At 39.3% G+C, this 20,520-nt stretch overlaps 1 protein-coding gene across 3 annotated transcripts in view; it reads left to right on the top strand.

The window, feature by feature from the left end:
* The window catches only part of gphna (gephyrin a), a 31,733-nt gene extending 13,176 nt beyond the window's left edge, over positions 1-18,557 (top strand). For 2 of the 3 annotated variants that reach the window (XM_044374633.1, XM_044374631.1), the window contains 16 exons: positions 901-943; positions 1,133-1,270; positions 1,478-1,570; positions 1,862-1,917; positions 3,141-3,260; positions 3,368-3,426; positions 3,540-3,693; positions 3,816-3,937; positions 4,235-4,322; positions 4,569-4,642; positions 5,721-5,785; positions 9,418-9,516; positions 12,034-12,137; positions 14,063-14,159; positions 15,100-15,238; positions 15,354-18,557. In XM_044374633.1, the coding sequence (XP_044230568.1) occupies positions 901-943; positions 1,133-1,270; positions 1,478-1,570; positions 1,862-1,917; positions 3,141-3,260; positions 3,368-3,426; positions 3,540-3,693; positions 3,816-3,937; positions 4,235-4,322; positions 4,569-4,642; positions 5,721-5,785; positions 9,418-9,516; positions 12,034-12,137; positions 14,063-14,159; positions 15,100-15,233 (1,446 nt within the window). In that variant the 3' untranslated portion in view covers positions 15,234-15,238; positions 15,354-18,557. The remainder of the gene's footprint in view (positions 1-900; positions 944-1,132; positions 1,271-1,477; positions 1,571-1,861; positions 1,918-3,140; positions 3,261-3,367; positions 3,427-3,539; positions 3,694-3,815; positions 3,938-4,234; positions 4,323-4,568; positions 4,643-5,720; positions 5,786-9,417; positions 9,517-12,033; positions 12,138-14,062; positions 14,160-15,099; positions 15,239-15,353) is intronic. The other variant, XM_044374632.1, reaches the window with a different exon arrangement.
* The last annotated feature ends 1,963 nt before the right edge of the window (positions 18,558-20,520 follow it).

The raw sequence follows: 20,520 nt of genomic DNA, 5'->3' as shown, positions 1-20,520 counted from the left end.
AATCAGTGTGCAGACGACCTCTCCTTTTCCTCTGTGGGCTTTTCATTTGAAACATGCAGGAATTGTTGAGTGTCATTGATGATAAATTGTTAGTGATCAAAAATGGTGAACAAGCAGAAGCAATTGGAATCTAGAAAGTGAGAGCAGCAAAGTGGTGAGTGTGAGTCTGTAGTTGAACAAGTGCTGTGGAAATGTACATTAATCAGGTAATTCCACCCTTCCTCAATGTTTTTTACCCGGCCTTTATTAGCCATCAGCCTTTATTTATTCTTGCTGGCTATTATATGAGAATTTACAGTATTCATTTTGTTCAACGGCAGTTTACTTTCAAATCAAGACCAAGACACAGCCTGAGAAAAAGTTGCCACATCTGGAAGAGCAGAGTGTTAAATATAACTGGAGGGCAAAGCATGATGTGGATGCATTTTAAAATAAACCAATCCATCATAGCGCACCTGTGTAACAGTTGGCAAACTTGATATGTTACAGCTTTTGAATTGATCAAAAAAAATACTCCTTAAAATATAATCAACAAATATGATATGTGAAGAAAGTAAAATGTCATCACAGGTTTTACAAACTGTTTTGATAAAGCTGTGTTATGAGGAACTTCCATCATTGCAGAGAACACTCATCAGATGAAAGAACAGAAAGTCAGTTGTGTCTCTGTACTGATTCCTGTTTGATTCTCTAATAATTCTGTGTTATTAGACAGAGCTGCTGCTTGAACATCACAGCTGTAAATTGTTGTATTTACGTCTCCATGTCCTGTGTATGATTAGATATATCGACATGTAAACCATTGCCAGACCGTCCTGTTATGAAGGAGAGGTATTTGAACGTACGTACATTTGCATCAAACAATGACCAAATATAGAACATCTGTCTGTCTCTCTGCAGGTTCAGTCACGATGTGGCAGTAATGAGAACATTCTGAGAGCCAGTAAGTTCAGTGTGTGTGTGCATGTGTGTGTCTCATTAACATGTCAGCGTTGCAAAAGCAACTTGCATCACTGTGAAAAATTTTAAAACTTTATGGTGTTGTTTATAGTAGCACATTTACCTTTTACTGACACCCGTTCACTTTAATTTGTGTGTGTGTGTGTGTGTGTGTGTGTGTGTGTGTGTGTAGGCCACAGTGCGGTGGACATCAGTAAAGTGGCACGCCGTCATCGCATGTCCCCGTTCCCATTGACGTCAATGGACAAAGCCTTCATCACTGTTCTGGAGATGACACCTATTCTGGGAATCGAAGTCATTAACTACAGAGGTGAGTCTTCAGATGTGTGTGCGTCTGTCTTCCATTCGACTTTGTCGTTCAGTGTTATTTTAGACATAGAAGAATATAATAGTATATTGGCTCTCAAGTGATCAGCTACACACACATATCGTCATTATCATATAATTGTGTGTCTGAGTGTTGGTTGTTAAAATGTTGTTAGCAGTAAATTGAACCGGCTTGTGCTGTTCTCTCTAGACGGTTTGGGTCGAGTGCTCGCTCAGGACATCTATGCCAAAGACAACCTTCCTCCGTTCCCCGCCTCCGTTAAAGATGGCTACGCTGTACGAGGTGAGACCAATAATACTGTCTCATATTTATACAACACTAGGTTAACATTATGTTAAGGACATGGATGTCAAATAGGTTGCAGATGCCATCAAAGGTGGCTAAGCTAACATGCATTTATTTATCCCTATATGTTTATTTATTGTTGGCACTGAATGAATTAAAGATGAAATGCTTCACACAGTATATAAACTCTTCTCTTGGCTGCCACTTGAATAAAAAAAACAAAAAAACAAGAGAAGTGGTCTGATATCCATAGTTAACTTGACTAACATCATTATCATTGACCTGTAGCTGCTGACGGCCCAGGAGATCGCTTCATCATGGGAGAATCACAGGCTGGACAACAGGTCAGCTCTAATACACTAACACTACTATAATGATACAGTCTTGAATTTAACACCGTTAGTAGCACTTATAGCAACACAGCTGCTACTGCTGATAATAACTGCTACAGTAAAAGCACTTCTACTATTCCATAACTACTACTTGCACTTGTTGTACTACTAATATTATAATACTGAATCATCGTGACATTGGGCTAACAACAACTTACTGCTTATACTTACTTTTACTTATTTATAATGCCTGATTGTTTACTTCTTTACTTGCTTAATAAGACATGTAGTTTTACTCCATGTCATTAAATTGTATATACATGACATAGGGGTTTTCTACCTGGAAGTTATTATAAACAAACATTATGATTAGTTCTTTACCATGAACCTCATTTTAATGGTACAAGTGCAACAACAGCATAACAGGGTAGGTGTTGGACACACACTTTGTGGGCGTCTCTAAGCACACTTGCTATTTTGTGCACAGCAGCAGAAAGTACAAAAAGGCTGGGTGAAGTGGAATATCAGATGGAAGGTTTAGTGATTAATAAATGCAGTCTAAGCCAGTCACACTGCTGCTTTCATAGTTCTGAACCAGCTATGCCAATCACAGTGAAGCAAGCTCAACAAACAGACTTCTCCAGGAAATCATATTGTTGCCTCTATGGTGCAGAGCATTTCTACACGAACACACAGCAGTACACATCTGCACTTTATGTGACCGGTACTGTATGTGAACAGGATGAGTTGTGCAAAAGTGTGTGTGGTTAATTAACGGCATCTTTGTGTCATTCACACATGATTTTATTTCTATGGGTAATAACACTATGCTGGGCCTGCTGCTTTCAGATGGCTGCAGGGATACAGGAGAAGAAGCTACACTACTACAAACACTAACACTACATCCTATGGTTTATGCAATGCCTCTATGACCACAACAAATAATACTACAACTTTTATTACTGCTCCTTCCGTCGATAGTAACACTACTAGCAGTGTTATGGCTGTCAGTATTACAAGTTGCACAACAACTGTGCTCACCACTAATAATAAGTTTACCACCACTGCAAGTAATGTGACCACTTCTCTGTATCACATTTCATTATCAGTGTTAATTTTGGTACGGTGTATATACTTAACTCTAATATTATTTCTGAAGCAAACACACAGTTACTAAAAAGCTTTGTCCTAGAGGCTCCTGACAAGACTTTGTGTGTGTGTGTGTGTGTGTGCAGCCCACCCATACAGTGATGCCAGGTCAGGTGATGAGGGTGACGACCGGGGCTCCCATTCCTTGTGGAGCTGATGCTGTGGTCCAAGTGGAAGACACGGAGCTACTGAGGGAGTCTGAAGATGTAAGTGCACCACATCAGGATGGCATTACTTCGTTGGTTGGGGGGGGGGGGGGCAACATGTGTGTTGTTGGCTGGTATGGTGATTATTACTGTCTTATGTGTTTCAGGGCACAGAAGAGTTGGAGGTGAGGATTATGGTTCAGGCCCGGCCCGGACAGGACATCAGGTAAAAAACAAGAAAAAAACCCAATGGCACTAAGTGGGAGCTACTTGCTAACAGAGATGCATTAGAAATGCACCAGTTAATTGTGAGTGTATTGTGTTTGTGTGTCTGCACAGGCCAATAGGTCATGACATCAGGCGAGGGGAGTGTGTGTTGGCTAAAGGAACACATATGGGCCCATCAGAGATCGGCCTGCTGGCTACAGTGGGAGTGACTGAGGTCAGCGTGCACAAGTTCCCCGTGGTGGCTGTCATGTCCACTGGAAACGAGGTACATACACACACCAACAGATGCAAATACACTTTTTTTCCACATTTTTGCTCTTGCAGTTTTTGATTTGTCACTGAATCAAGATGCCACCTGACTTCATGTGTGTGTGTTTGCACGTGTAGCTGTTGAATCCAGAGGATGACCTGAACCCAGGGAAGATCAGAGACTCCAATCGCTCCACCCTGCTGGCCACCATCCAGGAACATGGATACCCCACCATCAACCTGGGCATTGTTGGAGACAAGTAGGAGCATTTTAGCTTTACACAAGACACTGCTGCCCCCTGTTGACTTTTTGTCTCATGACACAAACATGACACAGATAGTTTTTACTGTGTTTAAAAAGTTGTGGGACTTGCAAGAGACAGATTAAGATGCTAAGATTCTGGGATGACCCCAATTATGTCACTATGACATCATCAGGGTTATTTTCTTACTTGAAAAAGCTCCCCCACAGCCCAAGAAAACACCCAATCCTTTTCACAGGTTTAGCAGTACTTCCTATGACTAGTAAAGTGAGTTTGATGTCATTGTGCTTGCAGCCCTGATGACCTGCTGTCAGCTCTCCATGAGGGAATCAGTCGCGCTGATGTCATCATCACCTCAGGGGGTGTGTCCATGGGAGAGAAGGTAACCCCTGACCTCTGACCCATCTCCTCTAACCAACAAAAGAATTCCTTGAAATATATTCTGATCTTTATTAAGGAAGCAGTCAAATCATCATCCTTTTCACAGCACTTAGATGTCCCTACTTTGTATCATCCAGGTTTGATTTTCTTACAAGAGAACATATGAAAGCAATTCTGTGTCACAATCAGCTGAGGTTCAGTTTTATGATATTATTGCTCTCCATCTTTCTGTGTTTGTCTCTATCAGGACTACCTAAAGCAGGTGCTGGACATTGACCTTCATGCTCAGATCCACTTTGGACGAGTCTTTATGAAGCCAGGGTAAGATGTGGGGGAGGGTCTTTCTAATTGACCCTTGCTAAGAAATAAGCTGAACTCAATCACTGTTCACATTAACCACACTGCTGCAGGTACAACTGCTTTCACTACTGCTACTATTGCTTTTGCTACAATTACTATTATGAGTGCTACTTCTGCTACTGCTTATACTCCTACTACTACTGCTGCTGCTACTACTACTGCTACTAGTACTCTTTCTAAAGCTACTACTCTATTACTACTATTATTACTATTACTGCTGTCACTGCCTATACTACTACTACTACTGATTTTACTACCACTACTGCTACCACTACCTCTACTCTTTCTATTTTCACTACTGCTACTGCTTTTACTACTACTACTACTATTATTACTACTACTACTCCTGTTGCTACTGCTTATACTACTACTACTGATTTTACTACCACCACTGCTGCGACTACCTCTACTCTTTCTATTTTCACTACTGCTACAGCTTTTACTACTACTACTACTACTACTACTACTACTACTACTATTACTACTACTGCTACTACTTCTACTGTTACTATATTTATAAATGTCACTGTTAAAGTACTTATAATACTATGACTGCTACTTCTACCATTGCAAACTCTACTACTACTTCTCTCAAACTGCTTGTAGTACAACTCCCACTAGAACTGCTGTTACTGCTACTTCTCTTATTGCTACTATTACTCCTGCTTATACTGCTTTGACTACTACAATACAACTACTACTAATTAGTATTACTTCTACTTTTGTACTGTACCAGTGCAAGCACTGCTACCATCACTACTGCTAATATTACTGCAATAGTAATTACAGTAGTAATAGCTGTACTGCTACCACCACTACCGCTATTATTACTGTAATTACTTTTGCTGTTACTGCTATTTCAATTTGTGAATGCTGCTTCTACAACAACTGATTTATTTCTGCTGGTAGCAGTACTACTACTGCTACCACTACTACTATTACTGATGATTGTAGTACTATTATTGATGCTACCACTGCCTCTAATACTATCAGGACTACTAAAGTAAAAATAATCACCTGTGTTTTTTCTGTCCCTCAGTCTTCCTACTACCTTTGCCACAGTTGACATTGATGGAGCACGGAAACTCATCTTTGCTCTGCCAGGTACTATATTTATGTCTGTCACTCTGTGTGTGTGTGTGTGTGTGTGTGTGTGTGTGTGTGTGCGTGTGCGTGTGCGCAATTTGAGTGTTGTCAGTAAGTGTTAATCTCCTTCTCCTCTGTAGGGCTGTGAGATATGACAATATATATCATGTGATGATAGAAAAACGTCTATCGTTTCATATTATGCTCTATCATTTATTTTGTTGTGTCACAAATCACACTCATTTGGAGTCTGTCTTCTTGGCTTTTTACTCACAGAGGTTTTATTGCACTTACACTAATGTAACAAGTGTAGTTGTCGTCAACTCGAGTACTGCACCCGGTTCACTGTCTCTCCTCTGCCCTCATTGAACCACAGAGAGCAGAGGAGAATAGAGTGGGGGTTGGTGGATGGGAGGGGGTGGTGGGGGAAATGGACCAGAAACAATTAATTCGTTGAATTCACAGAAAATGTGCTATATCATGATATGTATCGTTATCAGGATATAACATTAATATATATCGGGATATGAGATTTTGGTCATATCACACAGCCCTAGTTGTCTGATCCGCTGGACCCTCTGTGCAACACCCCACTGCTTTGTCCTGCCAGTATATTCAGTGCTTTTTTGGCTCAACGTCCACCAGGATCCAACCTTTAGAAATTGTTAAATTCTTAGTGTTTTTAATATAATAATATACAGCACCAGTCAAAAGTTTGGACACACTTTCTCATTCAAGTGAATGGGAGGATGTGTCCAAACTATTGACTGGTATTGTAATGTAGAAACAAAAGTTGCTTTTCTGTATGTTTTTAGCTGTATTTAACTCAGCCTGGTACAAATAGGTATATTTGCTTCCCTCCAGCTGGAAGCTGGTACCATAGTACATAGTAGCAGCAGAGCTAGTAGAGCTGCTTATCTGCGGCTGAAGAAGTAGTATAAAATCGTTGCAAATTGCGGTTGTGGTAACCACAGTGTGAGGTATTAATAAATTACATAGAGCTTCAGAATTTCCCTATTGAAAGTGACTTTAGCGTCAGTGGTTTTAACTATAACCCACAAGTAATAACATTAGAGTTAGCTTGTTGTCCTTTGTAATCATTAGTAGCTAACTTATTGCTTGTCTTTTTTTGTCAAACAAATTGACAGCACTGAAATGAGTCCTACAAAACAGGGGATGGACATAAAGAGATTTTTTTACAAAGATAATATTATATCGTATATAGTGAATATTGGAAATACAAACAGTAACTACATGTTGAGAATGTGAGCTTTCTTTCTTTGTTAACTAAACAGCTAACCAACTAGCACCTAACAACTAGCTAACCAGCTAATATTACCTCTGAGTTTAAAGCCATTTTCTCATTCAGTATTGCTGTTAAATGCATTATTATACTGTAAATAATTAAATAATCAGAATTAAAGTGTCATTCAATTAGAGTTCTAGATAGTTACTGATAGGGGAGCGATTTGATGATACACATAGCAGCCAAAGCAGCTCATTACTGGTAACATTTTAATTTGGCGAGTGCATGACATCCCTGACTAGGATGATTCATCTGAGGCCATGTTCCCGTCACTGATTTTCAACTGCACCCTTGCATTAGAACAGAAGGCACAGTGGATGGAAGTTAAAGGTACCCTGTAGAATTTTTGACAACTAGTAGATATGAATGGGACTCAATCGAGCTTGGAAGAAACATTCTCACAGCAGGGGGCGACTAGACCTCCACGATTCTGACAATTCGACTTCCTTGAACCAGACTTCAGTCAGTTTAGTCTGTAAATGAGTGGCTCACCCCAGCCTCAGCTTACCATAGTGAGGGCAACATAGGCCATTCCTCTTTTTTTTTCCCCCTCTGGCCCTAGACGTCATTGTAGTGTGTGCTTGTCTTGTGTGTCTGAACTCTAGCTGTCCTTGTCCTTCGTGTGTATGGTTTGTTTATGGTGCTGTTATATTAATATACAGTATTTGCTTGCTAAATTACTGGGCTGCTACCTAATACAATCAGTCAGTAAGTAGCTTCAACATCCAAAAAAGAACAGGATTTCTCTTTTTATTCAAACATTATTTGGCCTGGCCTTTAAAACCTGCCTCTCTCTCTGTCTTTAAAGGAACAGTAAGACATTTTGGGAAATGCACTTTGCTTTCTTGCCAAGAGTTAGATGAGAAGATCAACTCAGCGTTAAGACTAGAAACACAGGGACACAGCTCGCTTGGCTCTGTCCAAAGGTAACAGTTTGCCCACCAACACATCTAAAGCTCACTAATGAACACATTTTACTCTGATGCGTAAAAACAAGAAGTTGCAGTTTTACTGGGGTGTATGTGCAGTAACTTCCTGGAGAGCAGAGATTTCAGGTCATCGCGCCCCGCCAAGAAATACTTCTAGCACATAAATCCTGTGAAACTGCAACTTGTTTTTACATTTTTATTTTAGTACAGATTAAACAAACCAGATATAACTTTTAATTAGTGAGCTTTAGATTTGCTGGTAGGCAGATCAGAGCCACACTAGCTGTTTCCAGTCTTAGCACTATGCTAATCTATAAGGTCTCCTGGCAATAGCTTCAGGTTGATTACCGGTGTTCATCTTCTCATCTAACTACAGGCAAGAAGGCAAAAAAGCACATTCCCCAACATGTTGCACTAATCCTTTTTTGCACCCTTGATACCATAACTCTCCATCATTTTCCAGCATTCAGATAAATTCAAACCTATTCAGTTTTGGCATATGGCTCTAAAAGCACCTAAATAGATGCTTTTTCAACATATTGTCACTTAAAGGTGCCCTATGGAGTTCATGCTTACATTCAGTGTTACTCACCAAAATTCAGTGTTTTATCCTTGAGGCTTAACAAATGTGTTAAGTGCATTTCCTTCTTCATAAAATATTTGCATAGCCAATATTTGATCTTTTTAAATCCTGCGTTGTTTACATCCATGTTTACTAGTTTGCAGTCCTCTTCTTCCCTGTCTTGGCTGGTGGGTTGCAGGGTTTCTGGAAGCATTGCTCTACTGCGTTACTAGTTGTCAAAAACTCCAGAGGGTACTAGAAAGGAAACACACACTGGCTGTGTTGTTTTTATTATCTGGGAAACGGGACAGTGGTGTATCCTGATCTGTCAAGACACTGCCAGTATGTTGGCTTTCATACACTGCCGGTGTGTGTTCCTCTCCACTCTTTGTTAGACATGCAGGACTTTAAGTGACATTCAGATACATTGTTGTTGTTTAGGTCCAAATTATATGAAGGAAAATAATGGAGAGGGATACATTTCAGGTTAAAAATGGATAGAACTGTCTTTTGAAGAGTCCTTTAGTGTTTGGTAAGCAGTGCTGTCATTTTCACAAAATTTAAGATATTGCAAAAAATATTGCTCCTCATCTTATTAGTCTAAAAATAACATCTGCCTAAAAAAGCCCATATACAGTAGAACCCCCAGTCTCTCTTTAACCAAAGCACAGCAGCTCTTTGCTGTTTCAAACTGTCGCTGTTCCACTGTTGTTTTCAGTGCTACAGTCAGTAATGTTGTCATGGTCATGTAAAAGAAGCCCACAGTATAGTGTGTGCTGTGGCCTTGTGATTTGGAGTGTGTTGCTCTTTGCTCCAGTCTAGTGCTGTGTATGTATTGCTGTTGTTATTAAAGGAAACTTCAGCTTCAGAGAGACTGGGCCCTCCCTGCTGGAGGCCATAGCCCCGAGTGAGACCGAGGCCAGACAGCCACTAACCCCTGCACCTAGAGGAAGTAGGTCCTGAAACCGAACCCAGAATGACCCACAAATGACCTCTGTCTGTGCAGATCCCCATTCATACTGCCTGGAAGAAAAACATCCTAAGTTTGACTCTCAGATGGCCTCTAAATGACCTTCTAATCCCAAAAGTGTTTGATTGTACATGCTGTACATGCTGTACAGAGCATGTTCAGGAGCTGTTGCTTCAAACACTTTGCATTTCACCTAAACCTTTGACATAATTTAGGGGATGACAGCCCTGTTAGACTGTTACCATATATACTTCAGTAATTACAATTAACCTAGTTAGTCAGTTACTGTTAAACTGACTGTAAAGTTGTACAATTGTGTGACAACATAAATAAAAATATAAACAGACACTCAATGACAGTTGTAAATTGGGTTTTGAACAGTTCTAAGATGAGCAAAAACAGGTATCCATGTTCCAGCTTTTTGAATATCAGCAGTTCTTCTATTGTAGCTGCTGAGTGTTTATAGTGGAAGTTCATTTATTGATGGTACAAATTGGATACACTGTAATGTCCCATTACAAAGGATCTCTATATGACCTCTAAACCCACAAATTCCTCCCTTACAAATGACTCTTAAATGACCCCCCTGCTTCAAAAATCCTCTTTACTTTTTCCAGAGGAGTTTAATCCTCACCTTTAACCCACAAATGTCCCCTAAATAACCTGATAGCCCTACAACCCAAATCACATTACCCGCATTATAAGAAGTAGATCCTAATCTTTTCATAAATCCCTTCTCACTCTGCCTGACTGTTGGTTGTACCCTCTAACCCTAATTGACCCCTAGATGTCCTCCAGCCCCTCAAAATCCCTCCTTGCCCTGCCTATAACCAGTATGTCTACAAAACCCTGACCCTGAACCCTGAGGTGATCCTCAGTTAACTAACTGATGACCACAAATGGTTACATTTTAACTTCCAAACCAAATGCAGCCTGGAATGTTGTTGAATATTCATGCAGATTCTTGTTTGACCAGCTATTAGTACAGTTCCTGTTTGTCCTGGTTCTGTTCTCATCAGCCATTGTAGTTGAAGAAAAAGAAGAAGAAGAAGTACTTTATTGGTCCCTGTGGGGAAATTGATCCTCTGCATTTGACCCAACCTATACACACACACTAGGAGCAGTGGGCAGCTGCAGTGCAGTGCCCGGGGAAATGACCTTACCCCCGACCCTCAGTCACCCATGTTGCTACCTGCTGATGCAGAACCCATTTAATGTTTCACAGTAGTCAAGTGAACATGGCTGGCATCATGACCAACTGCCTTCTTGTTGTCATGATAATATAAAAGTGTGAGAAGTGACAAGTATAAGAAATATGTTTTCATCTCAAACATCTAATATGTCATATTTTATAGAAATCATTCCATTGAGAATTAATGAGTTAATTGTTTGGTTGTACAGCTTTGCATGTTTTTAATTTTCCAATTTGAACCCGCCTCCCAACAGATGTTGGACCAGGCAATCACCTTTCTTGACAATCTGATCCGCACAGATTGTTGTGGCGTTGAAGCCACTGTTAGCTACAACACCCTTTTCTGCATAGAGATGTTTACAGGTATCTTGTAGCCTTAGTGTGCAGTTATTCTCTCTTCTACATAGGACAATGCTATGGCCATACCAAATTTTTGTAGAAAGCTTCCAAAGCGGATTGCCTGAAAAGTAAAGTTTTGTTTCTTTAATAAATCAGTAGAAGAAGAGACATTTTCAACATAAATGCTACCTAAACGTAGCATTACCACTGCATTCACTCAACTGAAGGCTCATCTTGTGGCATGTTATTGCATGGCCTAAAGATGTGATCACTTGTTCCCATCTTTCCTAGTCTGTTATCCTCATCATTGTTATTTAATTTGCTGTTGGTATTGACTAAAATATAGATTAGTGCTTGAGCAGACGGCAGCTGTGAATCTTGAGAAAATTGAAGCTCCATACAGATAATTGTAGAAACTGATTCTGCCCTCCTTCCTTCAACGTGTTGCACACACTACTCTACATAGCTTTGACTGTACAAACTTCAAACTGCCCCCCATCCACCAGTATCCTGACAAATCAATCGACAAGTATGTGACCATCCTGAAGATATTTCTAACCATTCTGTTAGAACAAAATCATTGTGTAAATCTCTCCAGGATGTTATAGGAGATGGAACTGGGTGTCTTTATTTGTAGTCAAAGCAGACAGTGAGTTTTGTTGTCTTAGTGCTAGGTCTCTAGTGTTTGTTATGACTATAACATCACGATTAATGTATTCACCAAGTACAATAAAACACACAGGGTGTCAGGGTTACATCGATGCAAAGAGACATCATCAGCTAACACACAGGCACGTACAGCAACAACATGTTTAATGCAAACAGAGACAGTGATATTAGTGCAGACACTCTGCACTGTATGTATGCACTAATATAAATTGTATCAATTATCTACTAATCATCTGACTGTATAGTCAATGGTTTGCAGGTGTTTTCATCTGAGTAACCAGCATTGTGTTGTTTTCTAGGGAACCCAGTGTCTGCAGTGGTGACGTGTAATCTGTTTGTGATTCCTGCTCTGAGGAAGATGCAAGGCATTCTGGATCCCAGACCTACGATTATTAAAGCTAGGGTAACACACACACACACACACACACACACACACACATACATAGAGAGAGTGAGAGAATATCACTAACCCACAAACCACAAATAAACTATTCAGGTTCCTATAAAAATAAAAATGAACAGCAGTGGTGTATTAAGTGTTGGGGCCATCCTTCATTCTGGAGGTTGGTGCTGTTCTATCCAAGGGAGCACAAAGTTCTTCTACCCAGAATAGAGTTGTTTGTAATGAATAGTCCAGGCTATCTAAAGTTCTTTTTGATACAATACACACACTGTGTTTACATATTGAGACCATCCTTCAACTAGATGCCCTGGATTCAAGCCACAAACGGCTTGAGATGTCTTTGAGTAACAGTTAATCAGCTAATTATCAGCTCCAGGGTTGATGCTCAGCAGCTGACTTTGACAGCTCACTGTGAAGAGCTGTAAAATGAAGTAGAATTTCCCTACGGGAGATTAATAATGTATCACATAATTACATTACACTAAATTAACTTAAATACCTGAAAAAGAATTCAACTTTTTGAAAAATAATACTAACTGCACATGCACAAGCACATGTTCCAGTGTAGCTGCTCCAATAACCAGGCTAACATGTCCACTTCTACGTAACATACACACACTGGTATGTCTGTAATGTGTTTGAGGTTTCAAAAGACTAACTAACCATTACTTTAAAATGATGATACTGTGTCCTTAAATAATGTATGATACTTAAGAATATGTAATATTATAACTGTTAAAGGGGACCTATTATGCTTTTCCTGATTTTCAGTCATATAAATAATGTTACAATGTCAGACATTCATATTAAACGTGGCCAAAGTGTCAAATAATGAGGTAAACATATGTAGAAGTAATCCCTGTGAGCAATAAGCACCGTCTTCAGACTGTTCTGAACACTCGGGTTCCAACAGTTTTTTCTACTTCCAGCCTGAGCTGAGGTCAACCTGTGTTGGATTTCTTTATATGGTCATCTTCTCCAAGCACAGCGCACCAGTTCACTGCTCTGCCAAGCCATGACTTGGAGTCGAACTGGCAGGCTGTGAATGTTTTTCCATTTCCAGTAGTTTACCTGCTGGAGGTGTGCTGGTTGCCTGCAGCTCTTCATCAAACATCATTATAACTATGGCTGTATCTGCGTGTACTATGCCTCCCTGCATTTTTTCTAACGGATCTGCTCAACAGAGAGCTCCAAATATCTCCATATCTTCTCGTTTCGATCAGTTTTTAGCACTGCTAACGAAGCTCTGCTAATTCGGTGAGGAACGCATTTCATTTCCTGTAAATTCTTCACAATAAAAGTCTCCTGTTATTTAGTCATTTAAAAGCTTTTAATATGAAGCAGTAAGGCAGGAAATGTTGGGTTTTCATCAGCAGTAACTTAACACGACTCTGATACAGCTGCCCCTTGGCGGGCTTTCTGAAACCTGGACAATCAGAACAGAGTGGGCTCATTAGGAGGGGGGCTTAAAGAGACAGGAGCTAAGACTGCCTGTTAGAGACAGATGCTGAACTGAGGGGCTGCGTAAAGGGCCAGTATAAGATAAATAAGGAGTTTTTTTGAACTGTGGAAAAGCTACTGTAGTCCAAAAATTAAAATATAGCGCTGGAAATGAGCACAGTAGGTCCCCTTTCCTAAAAAAACCAACATATAGACACATACAAAAGTAATCCCTCTGTTATCACTCTCTCTCTCTCTCTCACTCTCGCTCTTGCTCTCTCTCTTGCTCGTTGAGCCAGGAGGAGGGTCCAACTTTGAATGCTATGAACACCAACCAATAAATCCTGCATAGTACACCTTTAAGTATAAAGCAATTCTCCTAGACAACAATGTTTTCATGCAGTGTAACTCCAAAATGAGTCGTTCTGGACAATAGAAAATTCGTATTGAGTGTGTGTGTGTGTGTGTATGCATGCATGTTTCAGCTTTCCTGTGATGTGAAGCTGGATCCCAGACCAGAGTACCACCGCTGTATTCTCACCTGGCATCACCAGGAGCCACTGCCCTGGGCACAAAGCACAGGTACACACACTTATAGTACACTATACATCGTCAAATGTTAAATCGTGAATCATGAAGTTACCACAGATATTAGTGAAGAGTGGTTTGAAATGGCTGAGAGAAAAATTTTCAGAGGTGGTTTTTTTTTTACCATTAAAAACATGTTATGTATTTTTCGGCAGAATTATTCAACAAATACGGTTAATCAGGAAGAACATAGTAAATACGAGCCACCACAGTGATGGTCCTCATTAACTCATATTATACACACGTCCTGGATGGTGTTTTATCAACTCCAAAATTATAGCAGGTGGTTCTAATATGCATGACATCAGTCATCAGTCACCAGCCTATCAGTCTACACATCAGATCAGTTATCAGAAATCTGACCTGTAGCTCACATTACAACAGTCAGTCACAGGCTCCAGCTTTTCAGTTTTCCAGTTTTCAGTTCAGGAGTCCAATCAGGATCTTGTGGCTGTATAAAGTCAAGTTAATTTTATTTGTATAGCCCAGTATCAAAATCATGAATTTCCCTCAGGGAGCTTTACAGTCTGTACAGCAATACAACATCCTCTGTCCTTAGACCCTTTATTTATTCCAATAAGGAAAAACTCCCTGTAAAAACTTAAACAGGAAAAAATGGAAGAAATTGAAGGAACAGCAACAGAGGAGGGATCTATTGTATAGACATACAATAGATGTTGTGTGTGTGCAGAATAGAACAAGAAAGACAAATTACAGAAACACAGCATCATAAATTAAAGTATTCCGATCTGTCATGTTAGCCAAAAAACATCTCCGTTCCACCATTACACCCCAGAAAGTGAGCAGAATTCAACAACAGAACTGTATGAATACTTTATAAATCCACCTTAACTAGAAGGTGTCAGTTCAGGAGGGACTTATTATACACTAACACTGACTGATGAACATATGACCTCTGTCCCTCTCTCTCCAGGTAACCAGGTATCCAGCAGGCTCATGTCAATGCGTAGCGCCAACGGCCTGCTGATGTTACCTCCTAAAACAGAGCAGTACGTGGAGCTGCATAAGGGAGAGGTTGTGGACGTCATGGTCATCGGACGGCTATGATGCAGGTACCTCATGCTGCAGTCACCTGCAGTCACACATGTTTTAAACTCAGCAAAGAAGAGACAAAACACATCCAACTGCAAAAAAAAAAAACAACCAACACTTTTTTTCCCTCCTCAGACTTCAATGTCACTCGCTACCGATTACCATGGCAGTGCCAGGACTTCCTGTCTGGACAGGAAACGGGCGGGGGCAGGAAGTGATGCATGTCTACCTGGTCGCCATTAGCTGTGATGTCATATGCAACAGCCAATCGGAGCCAGCGGAGGCTGAATCCTCATTGGTCTGCTCTGAGGAGATCACTGTATTTCAATGGAGAAAAAATGTGAAAAAAATATATAAAATATGAGATTTATTCTGTAATATTATTATTATTATTACTATCCTGATGATAATGATTATTAATATTCTTAATTAATATTCTATTTATTATTATTATCATGGTTCTGATTGAATATTATCATCTTAGTAGTAATCATGCCCTCTTCTCTCCTGTTCATTTGCTTTGTGCGTTCAACATTTTTCCCTGGTAGTTATAGAGATATAGAGACTCTTTCCCCTCCTTCCTCCACTCCTGTCCTTTTTTCCCCTTTCTCTTCTTCTTTTCTGCTATTGCATCCTCTATCCAGATATAGAAACTCCTTAATACCCCCTCCCTGCAGTATCACTACATCTCCTTCTGCCACACACTGATCCTAACATCAGGCTTTGACAGATATATGAACTGAAGGCTGATTAATATTTTTTTGGTTGAAGCTGCTGATATAGTTTGTGCCAGTACAGTAAATATGACTTTTTTTGCAGAAAAAAATAGGAAAAAAATACAAGGATTCTTATTTGTTTCTTTATTTTTTGTCAAGATATAACAGCAGTCAGACCATACTGAGACACTAAAGCTCATCATGACTCTCAATGAAAGCCATGAAACTCTTCAAGGTGGGTCAGAGGCTCAGCGTTAAAGCAGCGTGAAGCAGGACTCGTTGAGTTAAATCCTTCCTCACCTCACTGGAATGATTTCTCTCCTCCAACATCAAATGTAAACATAGTCATAATAATGAATACACTATCTATGAGCTGTAGTCATGTGGGCCACGCTGACTGGCTGATATTCAGTATAACCCTAACCCTGCATTCAAGTGGTGGTTTTAAGTGTACACCATAAAGTGACAGTACAAAATCAAATATTTAAATAGCATTCAATTCCCTGTGGTATTCACATTTTTTAAGGGCACTCCACTGATTTTAAACATGGAGTTTAGGTAACTTGTCATGTAGAGTATTACTTAGCCTGTGGGGAAAAAAATCCTCTGTGGCTCTAAAGTTCACATTTTTTTTAAGATAGCTCTCATATTTTGCTTTAAAAATAACCCCGATGATGCTATTAAAGGGCCCCTGTGGAGTTCTTATAAACAAATAAAAGTTATGTTTACATTCAGTGTTACGCGCCAAAATGCATTGTGTGAATCCTTGAGGACTGACAGATGTTTTGAATGCATTTCATGCATCACATTTTGCGAAGCCAATTTTTTGTAACATTTTGAAACCTGTTTATATCCGTGTTTACTAGTTAGCAGTCTTCTTCCCTGCCTTTGTTGGAGTATTGCTGTTTTCTTGGCGCGTTACCACCGAGTAGTGCGACTACCACAAATGGTGTGACTGCCTATCGCGTCCTCCACGTACGTGTGCATGGACATCCTCACATGCCACAAAAAAAAAAGAAAAAAAAAAAGAGCATCCACTCTTAAAAACCACTAGAGATTAAAAAACTGCACAGGGTACCTTTTTTAAGTTGCATTATGGGAAATGTAGGATCCAGTGGTTTTGAAGCTTGACTCATACTAGGGACTAAAAGTCGGGATAACTCGACCTTTGTTGCTTTGATTTTGACCATTCTTTTTTTAATGTGTCTATTGTAGTCCTTCTAATTTTGTGGAAGTCCCCTACTAAATCACCGCAGTGGACCTTTAAAACTCTCAAGTACCCAAACATTAATTAGAACCATATATCTAGTTGACAGCCAGTCAGAAAGGCAGGCTTCTTATTGGCTAATCAGGCCCCTCCATCTTTTTTTCTCATTTTTGCCTATAAACGACACGAACAGGAACAAAAGCGCTGCTTTAATGAGTTGTGACATACCGTATTCCCAACTCAGAGAAAACTCCGACCCGACCCACTTGAAAGCAGGGTGTCACATTCAGGTGCTCGTAAACTACACAACTGGTGAATTTCTACCATGACAGTGTTAAGGTGCTTGTAAAAGTCAAAAACGTCTGAGTCATTTGACTGCTTTTCTCTCAATGTACTGTATGTAGTCCGAGCAACACTGAGAAAACATGGATTAATGTGATATTTGGCCTGCTGTTTCATAAATGTTTGATATTTAGCCCACTACAAGCTCAGTTTACTTCTAGCATTAACAGAATAGTTGGCTGCAGTGTCTTGCTGACCTTAAATTGTTTACTAATTAACAAGGACCATTCAAATGCATCATATGCAATCTGTGAGACCCCTGCATTCACCAGAACACCATACCTTAACTCCCATAGTTCCTCTGATTCTTCCTATCAGTGTGATCAGTGCCAAACAAGCCCACATGGTCAAAGGTCTAATGCTGCATTCAGGTCATATTGGAATAACTGGTACATAGCTCTGGTACTTGTTTGAATTTAATGGTACTTAAACACCAAGATGATTGATGTGTTTCGTAGGTGTCTGTTGCTGCTGATGATCTTCTCGTTTTAGTTACCCCAAGAAATATAAAGTGGATATTATTTTCAGAGGAGAAGCTCTTATCTACCATCCTTCTGTATGACATGAAGGCAGCACTAGTCAGTGTTTTTGAGCTTTGACCCTTCTCCCGACAGGCTGACGCAGTCTTCCTCCACTTCGCCCCTCCCCTCCCCTCCCCTCCCTCCTCATTTTCCTCTTTTCCTCTCCACCTCCTTCACACTTGCATGCCCATAACGGGGGGCGTGTCTTTCTCTTTGGGCAGGTCTGATTCCAGGTTCGAGACCAGGGTGCAGCACCTGGGCGGGACTTCTGACCTGGCTAAATGTTTAGTTTCTGCCAGTTTTTGATGTGATTATTGGTGCGTAAGAAGAGTTTTCAAAGTCCAGGCTCTGGTACCAACACCGTCTTCTCATTTATTCTTCTAGCTCTGAGGTCAGAAACTTCCCAGTTACCTCAAATGCACCATGTATCTATCAGTGGCTTGTGCTGTGTTTCTGTCATGCAGGGCAAAGTTGAAGAACGGAAGTGTTTGAAGGGTGTTTGGAAGACAGTTGTGTGTTAAATTCACTGCAAGGACTACATCGAAATTAGATTTAAAAAAAAAAAACTAAAATTAAAACACTTACCACATGTTTTTGGCAGCTTGTATTTACGGTAAATCCCTAATGACGTGAACACAGCATCAGAGCACATCCTGGCACCTGCCCAAGGAGGACTAATCAAACCCAGATAGATTCATTTGAGTAAGAAGAAGCAGGTTATTGATAAACTGCCTTTGTACTGAGTGATTCGTAACACTGAACTAAACTCAGTGTCACACTGCACACACTATAAACTATGACCAGCACTTGTAATGAAGCAATGACACAGCATTCTACTACTACTGTATAAAATATAATGAAAAGGATGTTTTTTTCTGTAATGATATTATTGAAACTGAAGATGAATTAATAAAAATAATCCTGATTATTCTGTACTTTCTGTTTGGACAAATTCCTTTTTTCTCAAATAATCTGTGATAACCTGACAAAAATATTGATTGACGTTTTTTTTTTTTTTATCTCTAATGGTTTAATTCAAAGGGGAAAGCAGTAATAGAGGGTGAACAAAGAGTTGCATGATGATCATTGGAGACATGTTGACAGAAGGATTTCAGCAGATTGGATGGTTCATACTGCTATCTGATTTTGCTGTGGTTATTTATAGCTTGGTCACTCTTTTAATCAGGTTGTAAATTCAAATGAAACCATAAGCAAGCTTAAAAACACTATAGCTGTATGCAGTTACTTCAGATATATTTAGTGGGCATTTCTGTATGAATAACTGCAGGAAACCTGGATACAACTTCCATGCAAGAAAGGATTCTCAGACTTATCCAAATATGTTATTCCTTCATTTTTAAAAATCGAATAATAAGAACATAGTTTCTTCTTTTTCAGAATGTTGCATAGGTCACTCTCGACTTTAATGGGACACTTAAACAAGAGAACAGAGATGTTTTATTGCTGTAAGAGTTTCTTCTTTTATTCACCAGATTTAGCAGAATATTTGCATTTGTTTTTATCATTCTTGAAATGTGGGGATGTGTGACAAATTAGCACTTGTTTTTCATATTGTGTTATGAAGACAAATGTATGGCCTCAGGTTGACAAAAGGAGGCTCCTCTAGGATTTAAACTCAATTTAAATCACCAACCAAAATCACTAACAGGCCTTTAAAAAAAAAAACCCAAAAAACGCTTTTTTGTTTTGTTTTGTTTAAAACATGGGGTTTCAGTATTAAGTGTAGCCTACACAGGTACAGACCCTGTACAATATATAACAAATACCCTTTTAAATATCCAAAAAGACCACCAGTACAACTATAGTTCCATAAAGCAATAATACAATGATTCAAAGAGTTGTTTTGAACAATTTTAGATTTTTGGATACACTTGCCTTTAATAAGCATGTTGGTAAATTCACAAAATGTAATATTTAAATAATAAAGAAAAATCTTTTCAATGGAAAAATGTCAGAAAGATTAAGTGAGCTATACATTTCAGATGCCTTTTCATTGTTTCTGTTCATCTTTGTTGTTAATTTTGGCTTCATTGGATACTATTATGTGATCAATATATTTATTTTATTATTTTACTTTTATTAAGCAGCTTTACTGGAACAAGTGTAAAACAGGTTCACAGCACCTTGTGTATACAACTTGTGTCTACAATCACAAACACACCAGGGGGACTAAAGGTTAGTAATGAAGACAAAAAAAATAATAATAATTTTTTAAAAAGTAATAAAATAAATATCTTGTAAAGCTTACAGTGGTCAAACATTTAATAGCTTTTTTATTTGTACATTCAGATATAGAAGAAATGTATGGTTTACTATGAGGAGTCAGCTCTGAAAAGTTTGGCTTTTTTGCTTAAGAATTTAGATTTGTGAATATAAAATTTGATCAAAATTGTAAGGTAATTAATGAAATTGAACTGTGATCAGAGATTTCTGTTATGCTCAGTGAATCCAAACAATACATTTTTCCAAAGTGCAGTAAAGTGAGGGTAGATATG

The sequence above is a fragment of the Thunnus albacares genome, chromosome 15 (assembly GCF_914725855.1).
Source record: "Thunnus albacares chromosome 15, fThuAlb1.1, whole genome shotgun sequence".
NCBI classification, from domain to species: Eukaryota; Metazoa; Chordata; class Actinopteri; order Scombriformes; family Scombridae; genus Thunnus; species Thunnus albacares.
The sequence above is the reverse complement of the archived record's forward strand: the minus strand, read 5'-3'. Positions and strand labels throughout refer to the sequence as shown.